The sequence below is a fragment of the Carassius auratus genome, unplaced genomic scaffold (assembly GCF_003368295.1).
Source record: "Carassius auratus strain Wakin unplaced genomic scaffold, ASM336829v1 scaf_tig00215431, whole genome shotgun sequence".
Lineage (NCBI taxonomy): Eukaryota > Metazoa > Chordata > Actinopteri > Cypriniformes > Cyprinidae > Carassius > Carassius auratus.
In genome coordinates, this window is record NW_020528086.1 from 63945 (window position 1) to 81042 (window position 17098).

The 17098-nt window shown below is 37.3% G+C and overlaps 1 long non-coding RNA gene and 2 gene segments (V, D, J or C); 2 read left to right on the plus strand and 1 right to left on the minus strand.

The window, feature by feature from the left end:
* Positions 1–9117: 9117 nt before the first annotated feature.
* Positions 9118–10036, plus strand: LOC113094827 (Ig kappa chain V region K16-167-like). The segment is given in 2 exon segments: positions 9118–9308; positions 9415–10036. Coding segments are annotated over 2 exon segments (372 nt in total).
* Positions 10037–11475: 1439 nt separating this feature from the next.
* LOC113094831 (uncharacterized) lies at positions 11476–13037 on the minus strand. The gene is made up of 2 exons (XR_003288174.1): positions 12902–13037; positions 11476–12007 (listed from the first exon to the last, which is right to left on the minus strand). It is a non-coding gene; the product is annotated as an uncharacterized LOC113094831 (long non-coding RNA).
* A 2172-nt stretch (positions 13038–15209) lies between these two features.
* Positions 15210–16312, plus strand: LOC113094829 (immunoglobulin kappa variable 1D-13-like). The segment is given in 2 exon segments: positions 15210–15264; positions 15379–16312. Coding segments are annotated over 2 exon segments (366 nt in total).
* Positions 16313–17098: the final 786 nt, after the last annotated feature.

Below are 17098 nucleotides of genomic sequence, written 5' to 3' on the forward strand. Positions count from 1 at the left end.
TGTCAGAGTTACCACTACATTAACAGTGAAAACATGTACACACAGTGATAAAGAGTCGTACAAAAACCTCCGTCAGTCAGAGTCACAGTGACTGCACTGATACAGCTGAGAGACACTGCAGCTGATGATGGAGGATGTTTTACATACAAATTGGTGTAGCAAATTTAACAAAACTTTAAATGTCTAAATTAAGATAAAAATAATGAAATATACAATTAACAAAATGTTAACGTTTTTACATTACTTATACAATTGTAGCTGTGGCAGTTAGGGCTGTAGTACTCGAGTCCGGTCTTGGACTCGAGTCCGGACTCGAGACATTTTTCTGTCGTCTCGGACTTGTCTCGGACTCGTTGAATTTGCACTCGGACTTGTCTCGGACTTGGCCATTGGACTCGCCAAGTCTTCTAGTTGGTCTCGACCGAGTCCAGCAAAAAAATTAAATAAAAAATGTCTCCTTCAAAACAAAACCACATTTGCATGATGTCGCGACTGAAACTGTGTGGAAAACGCTAGGCGCGCCGCTCTCCTTATTTCCGAAGCACTCTGTAATCTGCGCTCGCGCTCCAGTGGCGTCTGCTGTTGCTGGGCAACCATGACCCACTCTCCATGATGACGCAGAAGTTTCAGCAAAGAATAAATGGAATTCCAGCACTAAACATCCCTTTCAGTAGCTCTGCTGATAGATTCATTTAAAAAATGGCTATCCTTGTACAACTATGATCATCTGTTTCTCCATCTTGCCTTAGCTTTCAGTATTGTTCCGGGAAAGGATGTGCATGACCAATGGTGCACTTACTGCGACCTGAAAAGTTTAGATGTTTCTAATTTAATTTTCTACCTGTTAGATTGTGTTTTATTTACGTCTACACCTAGATAGCCTTTGATAGCCTAGATAGCCTCTTTTTTTATCAATAAATGCGTATTAATGTATAGCCTTATGCAACAATTACATATGTACATTTTAAAAACTTTATATATGACATTACATATTTACATTTTCATGTAACAGCCAGTATTTGTATCTGTAACAATCACAAAATTTTTCCTATCTGCATTCGGATACAAGTTACTTGATAAGACCGTTATGACATTTTATATATTTTTTCGTAGTTATCACTGAACAAGTATGTCGTGTTAAACTGAAATAATTATTGATTTCTAAAATAATATTTATCATGCAAGCAGAGAGTCATGACAAACGTTAAGTGATCATTTGAACACGACTGAATCTATTCAATGCACACATTCTCATTACGCAGAACACTTTGAGCGAGTCTTAATGTTAATGAACTTCACTTAACAGATGTGTGTGTTCCGCGCAAACCAGCAAAAGGTAAAGATGCAAACATGTAGGACAAGTAGACAATGTATCCGAATCGAAGCTGATTATTAGCCTGCTCTTGAGAGAGAACTGATTTGGTTTTTGAGAGACTGAGACGCGCAGCGCTGCTGTTTGATTGGTGAGCGCGCTGTGCTTATTCCATTCATTCATTTCATGGTAGCCTAAGCTTTCAATATTTGCCTTTTAAATATATACAAATAATATAACGTGTAGCTATGATGTATTATTATAGGTAAAATTACTCTTGCAATGCTCTGATTTCTGAGAGATAAACAGAGAGGCGACAACAATGCGGTGTTTGTAGAGTTGGGTCCGAGTCCACCTTTGTCGAGTACGAGTCAAGACCAAGTCCACAAACATCGAGTCCAAGTCCGAGTCCGAGTCCAAAAGGGGCCGAGTTGGACTCAAGTCCGAGTTCTTAAAGGCCGAGTCCGAGTCGAGTCCGCCCGAGTCCAGAAAGTAATTAAATTAAAAAAGATTATAAATTGGTATTATACATTTTACATTCTATTAATATTTTAACCTTTCAACCCATTAAACCAATGGCAATATAAAAATGTAATAAAAAAATACCACTGTTACATCTAGTCATTGCCATTGAACATTTTTATTTTATGTCAACAGAACTAGTTTCCTATCAAAAAAGTTTTCAAAGGTTTTATTGTATTACAAGTGCATGAAAATACAAATGAACCTATTTTATTATTGTATCACACTATATTGTCCTCCAGTTAAAGATGACATTTCAATTATTTAATGCCTCTCCCCCACATTTGACAGAGGTAAAGTGCAGCCAATGAGGAGATCCTTAATGATGACATTATGAATTTCTTGTTGTCTTGGAGAACTTGCATCATAAAGTTGCATTGCTTGTTTGGTCAATTCTGGTCTTGCAAATCCTACTATGCTGAGCTGTGCAGCATCTGTTGGTTGCTGCTGCTGTCTTTGGGTTTTCGGATCACCAGTACACTGAACCGAAAACCGTTTCTTACGGAGGCTCCGATTTGAGAACCGATGAACTGATGATACTGCGCATGCGTGTAATTTTTCAAGTATTTTGTTAAACATCGGAAAGTGTGATAAAAGTATAAAACAAATATGTATATATATATATATATATATATATATATATATATATATATATATATATATATATATATATATATATATATATATATATATATATACATTTTTTTTAAAGATAGGGGCTACATGTTTCTAATCTGTATATTGTAGATTATGTATGGGCCAAAGGGGTTTTCAGGGAAGTTGGACAATAATTAAGACTCTAAAGACTCCATGTTTAATATGAATAAGGGATGATTTATGAAATATCTGTACTGTATTTATAGTTAATGACAGATTCACAAACTGAGCTTGTAGTAAACAAAACATGGACACGAGTAGAGCAGCTGATGATACTCAACTGCAGCATGTGCCGGTGTCCTGACATTTTATCCTACCCTGTCAGATTTTTCTACCTGGGTTTTGAGCGATTCTCGTTCTCGAGTCAAGAACCGGTTGTATCAGTTTTCAGATCATCAGTAAACTTAACCGAAAACCGTTTCTTTCGGACGCGTCCGATTCGAGAACCGAGGAGCTGATGATACTGCGCATTCGTGATTCAGCATGAAGCAGACTGACTCACAGCGCGTCTGAACCGAACTGATTCTTTTGGTGATTGATTCTGAACTGATTTTGTGCTAATGTAATGAGTGCGGGTAAACCGAGGGCTTGAATGAAGGGCAATCTGACGAAACGTAAATTCATTTAATAACAAATACATCGCAATGGATTATGTATCCGGTGAACGTTTTTTTTTTTTCAACCGGTTTATTGAATCAAACCGTCCGAAAGAACCGGTTCGCGGAGAAGAATCGAACTTCCCATCACTAATCCACACTGATATCCAGTGAGTGGTGCGTGTGTTTCGTCTGCAAGCGTGAGACTTCTGCCTGCCGGTGTGGTGCAGTAAAATGACAGAAGGGGAGACATTCATTAATTTTTCATTTCAATTTTTCATTTCAAAGTTTTATTGTTACACATGACGTGGACTCGACTGTACTCGGAATATTTTCCGAGTCCAAAATGTTCAAGTCCGTGTCAAGTCCGAGTACAAATTCACCCGAGTGCGTGACAAGTCCGAGTTCATTCAAAATTGGACTCGAGTCCGGACTCGAGTCCGAGTCCAAGTTCGAGTACCCCAACTCTAGGTGTTTGATTTGCACTCTTTTCACTCATAAAGTTTACATTCATTCACTTCTGGCGCTGATGCCCTGGCTCACCTGTTATCTAGCAAACACCAGACTGTGTCAGCTTCAATCGAGTATTCAGGCAGAATTATTCCTTGAGCGTTATTCGTTTTTTAAGCCATTATCCGTGCCATATTCGGCTTCAGGCACAACCCTAATTATTACATTACATATTTTATTTTTACATGCAACATAGATAAGGTCATATAGTAACAGCTCCACGCAATATTGTAATTCTAAAATTCACGTCGTGCTTGCAAACACTTTGTATTCATTATGGTTAATGCATGCTGGAGTAGTCGATTGTTTCCGACAGAGCTCGACTAGTCTATGCAAGCACTAAGTAGCTACTGTATGACAAAAATGTCGCTGTATTTGTGTGCGCATGCCCAGTAGAGCCAAACGTATCCATTCTAGCCTTGCTGCGCGCATTTGTCATATCCCGAGCTTTGCATGTGTCTGTGCACTGTGCCAAGGCATCAGTCATATACATTTTTGACCACAGATATAATGTCAACAAAAAATGAAGTACATAAAAATTATTAAAGTTCCAAACTTTGTTTGTTTATCCAAGTTTAGCTCCCAGGTCGGACTGGGGGTAAAACCAGTACTCATTAGCAAGGCCCCAAAGGAAGAGAGGGCCCTTGAAAAGTATGAATCTGAAATATATATTTTTTACCTGGATATTTTCATGGGTGGGGGCCATGGGGGCCCATCAGGACTGCCTATGCATAGGGCCCAGGATCTTGTTTAACGCCCCTGTTAGCTTTAACCCTCAAGCTCTTACTAGACACACTAATCTTCCAGGTGTTTTAAGGCCAGTTGGAGCTAAACTTTTCAGGACATTGGCCATCCAGGATGTAGTTTGGAGACCCCTGTCCTACAGAGTTGTTACTTTGCACATGCTTTTTGATCATTACAAATAATAATGTAAAATGATTTTCTTAGAATAGGAGATATGCTTTCTCTCGCATCACAAACATTATCAGTAGTTAAGTATGTGGTCTTGAAGAGGACCCTTTTTTCTCTCATTTGGACTCGGTCTTGGACTTGGACTCGAAACTTTTGGACTTGGACTTGACTTGGACTCGAACCTCTTTGGACTCGGTCTTGACTCGGTCTCGACTAGTCCTGGACTTGGACTTGACTTGGACTCGACAAAGCCGGACTTGACTACAGCTCTAGTGGCAGTACTAAGAAGAATCAGATTAAGGAGATAAAAAAATAAAAGATTAACCAAATTAATAATCTGATTGGGTTAGTTCGGGCGCCAGACAAGCTCAGTCTTATCAAATATAATCCGTCTTGCCAAAATAGCTCTTTAAACCTTCACTGACCCTCGAGATACAATGTGTTGAAAGTAGCAAGAGACAAAAGAAAACATTAAATATAGAGTCTAGATCACATGAGACATTAGTAAACTCTTGATTATAGTCATGGATAATATAAATACCAAACAGCAGGGATTACTAACGTTTGTGTTTGTGTGTGTGTGTGTGTGTGTGTATTTTTTAGATACGAGGGGCAGTGTTGAGTACTCGAGACTCGGTCTTGGACTCGGTCTCGAGACCGTATTTTAATGGTCTCGGTCTTGTCATGGACTTGTGTGCAATTTGACTCGGTATTGACTCGGACTCGAACATATTAGGAATCGGACTTATGCCCGAGTCCACTCGAGTCCCAATCAAAATATTTCATGATTATTCTACTGTATGCTAATGTTTATTTTAAATTGATGTATGATTGACACATCCAATGACTGGTGATTTTCTTTTGACGTGAGACGTTAGGCCAGCAACACACTGCGTGGCGTGTCTGTTTTTAATTCGGCTCCCATGTTAACAGGTTAGATCTTGCAGACTGCCTGCGTGAGACGCGCGGAAAACCCGTGCATGCTAGAAATAGAACCGACGCCTATTTTTCACGCGACACGCGTGCATGTTGGAAGCGTTTCCAGGCAAAATATACTAGGAAAATATGTTTATATGTCATTTTGTACACAAATACATATTAATTCATGACATTTGGATATTTGAAAGTCTATAGGTTGACATAAATTCAGATATAAATGTAATTAAAAAAAATAATTAATAATGATCGATTGTCAAATATTGCACCTGTCAAACATACTCTATTTTGCCATCAATATTGTTGACGGTGTCCTATCAGTAGGTGTGTAAAAAAAAAAAAAAAAGTTGATATTGTTGTCATGAGGACAAGAGCCTGGTTTTTTGGCGGCCTCCCTCTATGTCACCTACAGCCGCAGCAGTGCGCCAAGCGCCGCGTGCAGGCACGCTTCTGGTGTGTAAAGACACAGAAAACGCGAAGCAGCCACCACGCTTCTAGCACGCAGCAGAGACGCCACGCAGCCAGTGTGTCACCGGCCTTAAGGTACCCTCCTGCCATCCACCTGTAGTGATCCCGCTTTCCAGAAAGCCACATTGCTACATTATTTCTCTCAACTGTGTTATTTTTACAAAGTAGGAAAAAATGGTCACAGAAAAAAAAAAAAAAAATTGTTTAATTAAATTATATAATGAATACAGACACAGACTGACTGTCTCAACACTAAACATCTCCCCCCAAAAATGTCTGACAGAATGCATTGAACTTATATGGCATTTGATCCAGCTTTCTTCCCCTGGCACATACACACTTTTGCATGAAATTTTCCTGGACAGTCAGTCGGCTCTTGTGTGTATGCCCTCCGTAACAAAAAAAAATAGTGTGTATTTTACCCTGCATTAAAACGCACCATCCAGTGAAATTAGCATTAGATTATCCGTTGCTGTTACAGAAAGTGATGAAATGGTAACTGTTGTCAGTCCCCGCTTCCTCTGCACCAGTAGAGAGAGTTTTTAGTTGGGGTGGATTGATCATGAGACCACATGGTGCTTGGTTGGGTAGCAGGATGGTCTCCTCACTTATTTTTTTGAAAAGTAATTATGCCCATCTGTAATCTTCACAACATCTAAAGTGAACATAATCCAAGCCATTGTAAGGATATTAGCAGTCATTAGTTAAGTTTCAAGGTTAAAAGTTATGTAAAAGCTGTTACAGTTGAACATTTACAGGTATAGTGGTACAGTAATGTTACTTGTACTAGAAGTGTTATGTAGAATTACAATATAGAGTCGTACAGTAATGTTATGTGTACTAGAAAGGTTATATGGATGTGTATAGTGGTACAACGGTGTTATGTGAAAATGAGCACTTAATATTGACAAGTAACACTTCATAATACTAATAAAATTACCTTTACACCACATACTATGTGGCCCTTTTAACCTTTATTGTTTCCACCAAACATTTGACATACTCTTGAAGATTTCTTTAGGTCTTGTCTCAGACCTAATCTCTCTGGTCTCGGTCTTGACTCGGACTCGACCCTTTCTGAACTCGGTCTTGACTCGGACTCGACCCTTTCTGAACTCGGTCTTGACTCGGACTCGACCCTCTCTGGACTCGGACTCGAATGAGCTGGTCTCGACTACAACACTGACGAGGGGATTGCTGGCATTGCTGGATTGCTCAGCATAAGAGACTTGCTTCTCCCGTCAGGCCGCGGCGATCCACCCTGCTCAAACATAGCAAGGTCTCCACAATGCAGCGACAGCCTCGGACTCGATTCAGGTGACTTGCATCTCTCTGGTAATTACTGCTGCACGCTCTTTCAGCTCCAACTTAATTCCAGATAATTGATTTCCCTCCTCTCCTCGGCCATAACACATTAAAATTCCTTGTACGTTTTCTCATACTGCCACACAATAACGTTGTTTATTAATACAGAAGTCCAGTCATACTGAATTTTGGCTAATTTATTTGTTTTTAAAATTAGTCCAAATGCAACATTATCGTGGATGAATGTAGTTTTTAATTCAAACCTCCGTCTATATATACCCAGAAATTTGCAGATTTTTGTTCAGAGAAACAGCAGCATTATGATTTGTTTGTCATCAACTACTGTTGTTTTTCTCAGCTGATACGGTCATTGTTGGCATTGCTGATCCAAACTCTTGATTTCTCATATTCTTTGTTTTTCCTATTGTTCTATTTGACTTCCTCTTTTTTTAGCATCCAAATTGCTTGCTTTTCTATTAGAGTCGGCTTCCTCATCTCCATCCTGGTTTGTGTGTGTCATCATCGAATGCAAGACTTTGAATGCAGAAGTAATGGATTTAACTTATGAGACACATTCCCTGCTTTTAATATCTGAAGAATTAATGCAACAGGACACAGCTGAACACTTAGAAAGACCTGTGAGGCAAATGTTTCAATACTTCTGCTCACATCAGATAGAGATGAAACTCTATAAATGCTGATCTTCTTAGCTGGTGAAACATCTTTGTGTTGAATTACCCAATAATAAAAAGTGACATTCTTTAGTTTTGTCTCACATTCATCTTTTAATTGTATTTACAGGTTTCTTGACTCCTCCGTAAACAGAACAATTTTGTTTTTACTGTTCCAATATTTATGGAGGGCACTGTAATTTCCCTCAGTGATTATTTCTGGAACCTGGTTGATACACTGACATATTGTGGTTTATAACTCCTCGCAGAACTCCCCGCTTCTCTGTATCTTGATCTCTCATTGGCTGTCGGTCATCGCTGATGTTGTTTTCAGTCAGAACACCTTCACACAGCATGATTTTGAATTGCCGACAGCTCCAGATATGTAGCATGCATCGGCGACTCATCGGCAATTCTCTCAGATCACGTCTTTGCTCATTCACACGTGATTGTCGCTCGCGTGAATGATCACAGATTTGCCTGTGATTTCGGCCATTTGTCAGCGATTTCTCAAAACCTATCGGCGAGCCAAAAACTGGGCTAAAATCGTGCTGTCTGAACTCGGCTTCAGAACTTCCGTACGTTTGAATTATATTCTGCTTAAATGAATTTGTTCAAAGATTCAAAGATCTGAGTCAGTAAAATGATCCCCATCACACATCTGAAGCAGAGCACAGAGAACAGCGGTGTGTGTTCACGGTCTGTGTCTGTTCTCGTGTAGTTCCACTGAAGATAAAAACAGTTCTGGACCAGAGATGACTTCTCGTTCACTCTTGTGATCATTATGCAACAATTTTTTTGTGGACTTCAAAAGATGAGAAAGAAAACTTAGCAGTGTTTCTAAACTTGTCAATTTCTGTGCCTGAAATTTGTTCTGTTTTATTTTTCATGTTATTCATAACTGGTTTATTGTTTCTAGTTTACCATAATAAAACCATAGACAAGAGTTTCTCTTGTATCCATGTTTTCTGTAGCCTGCTGTTTTTTCCTCATGTTACACAGCTGCAACAGAACACTTTCTAAAATGACAGAATAAATATGTTTGGCATCTAAATGTTTGACTTAATTTTTATTGGATTTTTTTGTTTATCTTATTGGAACCTAAACTATAGGAATTGATAAGCAGAATCAGATTCGATAAAATTCAATCAATACCGAAGCCCAGTCATTGTAAAATGATATTTTCTATATTTTTATTGTATATGTGTTTGTTAGCAGCTCAAGCTGTTGTGAATCCTGCCCACTTCTTTGCATGGTCAGCACATGCTTCAGTGCTCTGAGAGTGTTTATAGAGCTGTGAGTTTAACACTTCATGACTGAGAGCAGAACAGAACACAATCTTCATCATCACACAAGACACAACAACAACAATGAACAACATCATCATCCTCATCTGGACCACTGCAACTTTTATTCAAGGTAGGATGTCTAATTTGATAATGATAATATGTTATTATTTTTTTACATCAATTTAATATTCTGATATTAAGAAGATTTGCAAACTAATCTATTTTATTTTATTCAGAATCCAGAGGAATCACTGTGACTCAGCCTCAAGTTAAAACTGTCCAGCTCGGTCAAACAGTTACAATAGAGTGTAATACAGATCCAGGAATATACTATAGCAACTTATACTGGTATCAGCAGAAACCTGGAGAAACTCCTAAACTCCTCATATATCTAATAAACAGCCTCCAGTCAGGAACTCCATCTAGATTCAGTGGCAGTGGATCTAGCCAAGGAAAAGATTTCTCTCTGACCATCAGTGGAGTCCAGACTGAAGATACAGGAGATTATTACTGTCAGAGTTACCACTGGATCAACAGTAAACATGTGTTCACACAGTGATAAAGAGTCGTACAAAAACCTCCGTCAGTCAGAGTCACAGTGACTGCACTGATACAGCTGAGAGACACTGCAGCTTGAGGAGATACAGTTTGTAACAAACAGCAGTTTCATCACAATACAATATAACATCGATTCTTGTTTTTTTTTTATATGATTTGACATTTGCTATTATAGCAAAACATGCCACAATAAGATTATGATTTGATTAATACATACTATAATAAAGCCATATATAAGAAGATGACATCCCTCAACTAATGTTTCCTTCTGATATTTTTGAACATCAGAAAACAAATCACATGAAGACAGACGCTTCATATAATGACTATAACACGACATGTTTCCATGTAGGACTGAAAAGAGTTCCTTCTTGTGAAAGAGACATGGGCAGTTTCTTTAAAGTACCTGCACATTGATGGAAAAAGAGGCTCTCTGTTTATTCTTTTATTGCTGAAAATAATAATAATAATTGTAATATGAATCTTATACATGACACTAGGAGCCAGAGTGATTCAGTAAGAGCTGTGAGAGACACAGATACTGAAGGACACACATCAGAATGAATCATTGACTGAGTCTCATCACAGATCAACAGTTGATTCAATCATTCAGAAGGTCAGTACGACTGCTGAGAGTCTCAGTGTGAACAAACCTCATCTCTCCATCAGTCCAACACAACTGACTCATTTCAGAGAATAAAGAGTCAAACAGTCAAACTCATATTTGAGTGATTGTGTTCCTCTCAGAATAGAGCAGCTCCATCAGCAGATGTTCAGCGTCCTCACAGGAGCTTCATGATACAGTAAAACTACACAGAGTCAACACACAGAGAACCAACAGTGATCTGTTTCAGTGTTTGAGACTCACAATTTGGCTACACAGAATAGTTTCATAATCTCCTTCATCTGCAGGTGTTTTCATGATTCACTGAGTGATATTTGATTATAAAATATGAGCTTGAGTTCTGGAGCCTCATTTATGAAGATGTACATAGATATTCTGAAATGTCCCTACAATCAATTTATAAAACCATCCACACAAAAATGTTCCTAAATCTATTAATCTTTATAAATCTTAATTCAATTTAAATTCAAGCATAATGTAAACAAACACATAAACCTGCAGAACAACCACAAATATCTCTTCATGATTCAGAAGAAGTACACACACAACACTGATCAACACAGACACTAATAACACAATATCATTACTACTAACAGAAATCTTGTATTTCTAAAGAGAATGAGTCAATGTTTAATATGATCATCATGTTTTAGATGTAAGATATGATTCCTGTCAGTCAAACTGAAAAGACTGCATTCAGTCACTTCTGATATCTGGACGTGATGCTTTCCATTTGACCAACAGAAATATTTATATTCTTACAAAATTTGTATCAGAATGGCTTTTTATGTTTCTATGACATTTTTCATATACCGTATATTTGAATTCTCTCTTGACTACAGCAGAAGTGAAACTGGTGTGTTTCAGTCCAGATCATGTAACCAATCAAACAGTGACTCTGGGAGTGTGAGCTGAAAATCTCATTTGCATTGTCAGGGTGGAGTGATTGTGATCCTCTCAGAATAGAGCAGCTCTGTCTCCAGAGACCATGTTCAAACCCCAAGAGCTTTATTTGACTAGATTTACTGCTACTGATCGAGCTTCTGAAAAACACCTGGACAAACACTACATGCATCTTCATCTGTTAGTTGAATGATGTTGTCAGACACAAATGGAGTTTGTTGAGAAGCTTTATTGAATGTTGCAGCAAACACAGCAGATTGAAAGATCAGCCAGTGCTTTGACACTAGAGCTCTCTTTCAGTATTGAGTTGTAAATGACTACAGCTGCAGCACTAGACTCATGTGAATCCTGCCTGACACAGGACACTCAGATACGCTCATCTTCAGGAGAGAGCAGCGCTCACTGGAGAAACATCAGCACTGCGAGCGACTAACAGCGACTCTTGTGGAACGAGGCCTCATGAGGAGCTCCATCATGTGTTACTCTGCAGACGTACTGCTCTCCCGCTTCCCAGCGTGCTTTGCTGAGGGTCAGGACACTACTGCGGCTGTAGCGGCCGTCCTGCTCGCTCTCTGCGCTGGTCACAACCCCCTCGGTGACCTCTGAGCCGTCCAGTGTCCAGCTCACCAGCGCCCCCTGTGGAGAGTAAGAGCTGAGCAGGCAGAGCAGTGCGGCTGAGTCTCCAGAGATCTGCAGAGAAGAGGGCGGCAGCAGAGACACTGAGGGCTTCACTGTGGGACCAGCTGCAGGAGACAAACACAACACATTCACAAACACAGAGAAAACACACTGCAGCTCCAGCACTCTTCTGTCCTGCAGCATTCACAGCATTTCAACAGGACTTTCAGCAGCAGACATGAGGAGTGCAGTCAACATCACTACAGTCTCAACATTCATCTTATTCATTATCCCTACAAGTGATTAATACACAATATACAAACTAAATACAATCACTACATACATTTAAATGGAACCTCCTAAAATGAAATGATGTACATGAACGCTGACACTGTACAAAGACACTGAACGCTTTAATTCCAGTATAGTCTCAAATCTCATCATAAAGTTCTTACATTGTCTTAACTGAACTTAAAATCCTCTTACACTGTTAAATATATTTTTTTTACACTTTTAAAAATCTTAAAGTTTCAAGCTGCTATTTTATTACTATATCTCACACCAAATGGAAATTATTTAATAATAATAATAATAATAATAATAATAATAATAATAATAATAATTATTATTATTATTATTATTATTATTATTATTATTATAAAAACAATGGATTCAACTTGTCTAAACAGTCACATATTTAGTATTTTGTATGTTTTTGAAGCATGGTATATACAAAAGAGATTCAAAATCATTGACTGAACTACAAAAGGTAACTTTATTTACATTTTTATGTTTTTCCATGCATAATATCTATAATAAAATATGTACTTTATATGAAGTGTGAACATTAATGAAATTAAATCTGTAAATAAAATGAACTGATAAAACTCAAAGTGAGACACATCATGGAAATGTATTTTGGACAATATTTGTTTCCTGAGAGTTTAATTCAGTTCTTTTGAGACTTTAAATGTGATGATAAAATAAATAACCAAGACAGTTAAAAGAGAAAAACTTACCGAGCACCAGTTTAGTTCCTCCACCGAAAGTCCACCACAGTGATACAATCTAATGAAACACTCGTACAAAAACCTCTATTCCACTCGAGTGAACACACACTCCAGCAGAGAGAGAAACAACACTTCTACACTCTGTCATTTAGTTTAAGAAAATGTTTTTTTTTTTTTTTTTTAAAGTAAGAGCAAAGTATTTTCAAAATGTTTGTTATTAACTGAAAAATAATTTAGTTATTTTCACAATCAGTTAAAGAGTTTATTAATCTCATATATGATAGACATGATTCACTTTGACTTTAAATCCTGTATGTCTCTATCAATCTCCAGCTGTCTGCTGATTTTGAACTTTCTAAAGAAATCTACAGTAATTGATGACCTGTGACCTCTGAGGTGACCTTTGACCTCTTTTATCATGAGGATGTTGTGGAGTTTCTCATAAAGGCACTTCTTTTCTTCATATGCAACTCAATCATAATAATTCACAAAATAACCTGCATCTTCAGAGAAAAGAATCAAGACACAATTGTTCATATATACTGTAAATATATACTGTACAGGCTGTTGTGAATCCCAGGCTCTAATTGGAGCACAAGAACAACAAAACTTCACATAAACAAGATGTAATCTATCACCATACCATTTGTGCCCATTATTTTCTGAATGGATTCATGCATATAGTCATGTTAATAGTGTCCTATGTGAACATGCGTTCATTTTCCTCAGGTGTTTGTTTATTTTCTTGAAAATCATATTTTAATATGCGGTAACTATAGTTGCCGGTGAGCAAATATGTTGTATTCACCCCTTCGATGTCAAATTTGAATAGAAGGAGAACATTTGGCATCCAACTCAAAATAACTCCTTTCAACAGATCAATCTTTCTTCATAAACAAATTTATCATGCATAAAATTCAAAGAACATTTGATGAAAACCCCAAAAAATCATCTATCTTATAATCTCTTAGATATGATAAAATGTTGGAACATAGTTCTGAACAAAGTGCAGACATTAAGTTGACCCAACAGGGTATTATGTATAAAACGGTTAAATGAAAATCAATACATAAAACTATAGAATGAAGAAAATATTACATCTGTATCATAAAAAAGGTATACCTGAAAGAAACAGTTTAGTTACCAACATTCAGCAAAATATCATATTTTTGCTCAACAGAAGAAAGAAACTCATTGGTTTGCAACTTCAGGGAAACTAAATGATGACACAATTTCCATTTGTGGGTGACTTCCCCTTACATAAGCAGTGAAGGTACAAGTAGTTTTATAAATTCACATAAACATATTTGCATTCTATTCTTGTGATTTGTGAAAGTACTTGATATTCATGAAGTTAATGATATTATTTTTAAAATATTTGCTTTTTATACAATTATCATGTGTAGGCTACACCTATGTTTGTTTGTTTGTTTATTTACTTGATATTTAACATGCAGGTATTTTCATTCTAAGAGGTGTGTTAGTTAAAAATAAATACAAATAAATAGAATGAAGAAATGTATGATTTTTTTTTTATGCCCATAGTATTCAGTGTCTGATTGCTATAGGCGATTTCATATAATAATGTTAAAATGTAAAGTCATTTACATTACAATGGAATCATAAGCTACTAGTCCTTGACCAATTAGAATAAAACACACACAAACTGGATAAAGGAGCCTCAATATTTTGCTGTTACAATACATAATGTCTACAGCTATTAATCCCATATGTTAGCTCTTTATCTTTCTATTCTTCCTTTTGTGTGATTGACTGAAGTTTGTAAAAAGCTGCTGAAATTTAGGGGTAGGAACTTGACAGCTCATGTGACACCTTTTTATTTCTTCAAATCCTTTATTTGGTTGTTTGCTTGCATGTCATTGAGAAATAAAACATGGATAACAATCTAGAAAAATACTTACAAAATTAACTATGACAACTATAAAATGCGTCAACTATAGTTGCCGGTGGGCTTAAATTGGTTATCAGAACGTTTTCTGTCCATTTTATAATGTTAGGCCCACACAAGGATTCATAATAGATGTACAGTCGGTCTTGATACTTTATGAACAGACTCATGTTTCTCGCTCTTATTACAGCGGTGGCAGCTCATCTAATGGAATTTATGTAATTATATATTCTGTGACTCTAGTATATTAGTCTTGTATCAGCTCAGTCTGTTGTGAATCCTGCCCACTTCTTTGCATGGTCAGCACATGCTTCAGTGCTCTGAGAGTGTTTATAGAGCTGTGAGTTTAACACTTCATGACTGAGAGCAGAACAGAACACAATCTTCATCATCACACAAGACAAAACAACAACAATGAACAACATCATCATCCTCATCTGGACCATTGGGGTTTTTATTCAAGGTTTTTGTTGTTGTTGTTGTTGTTGTTGTTGTTGTTATTTTACCATTTTAATATACCAATATTCTGCTATAAAGGTGATTTATTGACAAACTAACTTTATTTTCTCTTCTTCAGCCTCCAGAGGAATCACTCTGACTCAACCTAAAGTTAAAACTGTCCAGCTCGGTCAAACAGCTACAATAGAGTGTAACATAGATGTAGGGATACTTGGCAACCTATTAGCCTGGTATCAGCAGAAACCTGGAGACGCTCCTAAACTCCTCATTTATTACATAAACAGCCTCCAGTCAGGAACTCCATCTAGATTCAGTGGCAGTGGAACAGCGAGTACAGGAAAAGATTTCACTCTGACCATCAGTGGAGTCCAGACTGAAGATACAGGAGATTATTACTGTCAGAGTGCACACAGTGGTCCAGTGTTCACACAGTGATAAAGAGTCGTACAAAAACCTCCGTCAGTCAGAGTCACAGTGACTGCACTGATACAGCTGAGAGACACTGCAGCTGCTGATGCTCATCTCAATATTTTTTGTCTGTAACTCTCTATTGTACTGATGAACACCATCTATTTGCCCAACATTACGAGTAAATATTAGAATCATGTAGGAGCAAAACTATTCAATGCTGTACAAATCACACAAATCTAGATTACTTACAAATCTTCTACTCAAACAGTGTGCAAAAGTCTTATTCAGTGCTGCTGCACTAACTGGCATCACTGGTTCCTGAAGGGGTTAATTCATGATCCCATTTTAATTAATTTAATTAAATCTGTAGTGGTATATGATTAATGATTACAATAATCAGTGTCTCTGCATCAGAAAAATGCCCTATCTTCCCATTTTTATAGTCCTTGGCTAAACCCAAGCTGAATTCACTGTTTGTTCATCAGCAGAGGTCCAACAAATTTCCTCAAATGTTCTTCTACTTCCTGCACACCCTTGTTCAGATTCATTCAGTTCAGATTAATTCAAACTATAGCCTTCATATTTAAAATGACTGGATGATTATTTTTTAACTGCTTGCTCCCTTAATTACGACATTAACCATGGCCAAAAAAACAAACATAATTTTTGTATTCACAATGGTAACCATAAATTAACCAGTTTACACTAACCATAGTTTTACGCGGTAGCTTATATGTAGTAAAACTGCCAATGTTATAAAAACAGGTCAAACTGCCAAAAAACACAGTATACACTTTTTCTATTATAAAACCTTGGTTAAGTTTTTATGAGGGCTGGTGTACTGTAAACTTCTTAACAAATCGAGGGCTTCTTAACTTTTTAACAGAGTGCCCCAAAGCAAAAGCTGGTATGCATTGCACCTGCTGCCTCTTATACTCACGCAGTGATCAACAACAGCTGGACGCAATAATTACATGCCAATGTGCATTGGCTCGTTTAGTTTACACTCGAAGTAGATTGGTCTATCGAAGCGATATACCATTTCCGTCCCTCACCGACGTGGCGTCGAGAGGGACCGACTGAAAGGGAACATCATGTTCTAAGACTAACTTAGAACTAACTTACAAACGTAGAAGTTTGGGCAGATTAGATCACATTTATCTATTAACTTTTTATTCTACTGTGGCTTAATCTGTTCTATCAATGTAGTATTTTCACGTAATGACATAAACTATAAATAAATGATTTTTTTCTTGTATTTTTGTTTTCGTTCCTTTTCTAATGTCTTTACTGCAGTGATACTGTGTCTGTATTTTTTTTTTTTACATAAACTGTGCATTTTATAAAGCTACTCTGAGATGGTCATTAATTTTTTGTATTGAATATCTGCTGCAAAAGAAACAAAATGCATGCATTTACTAAACCCA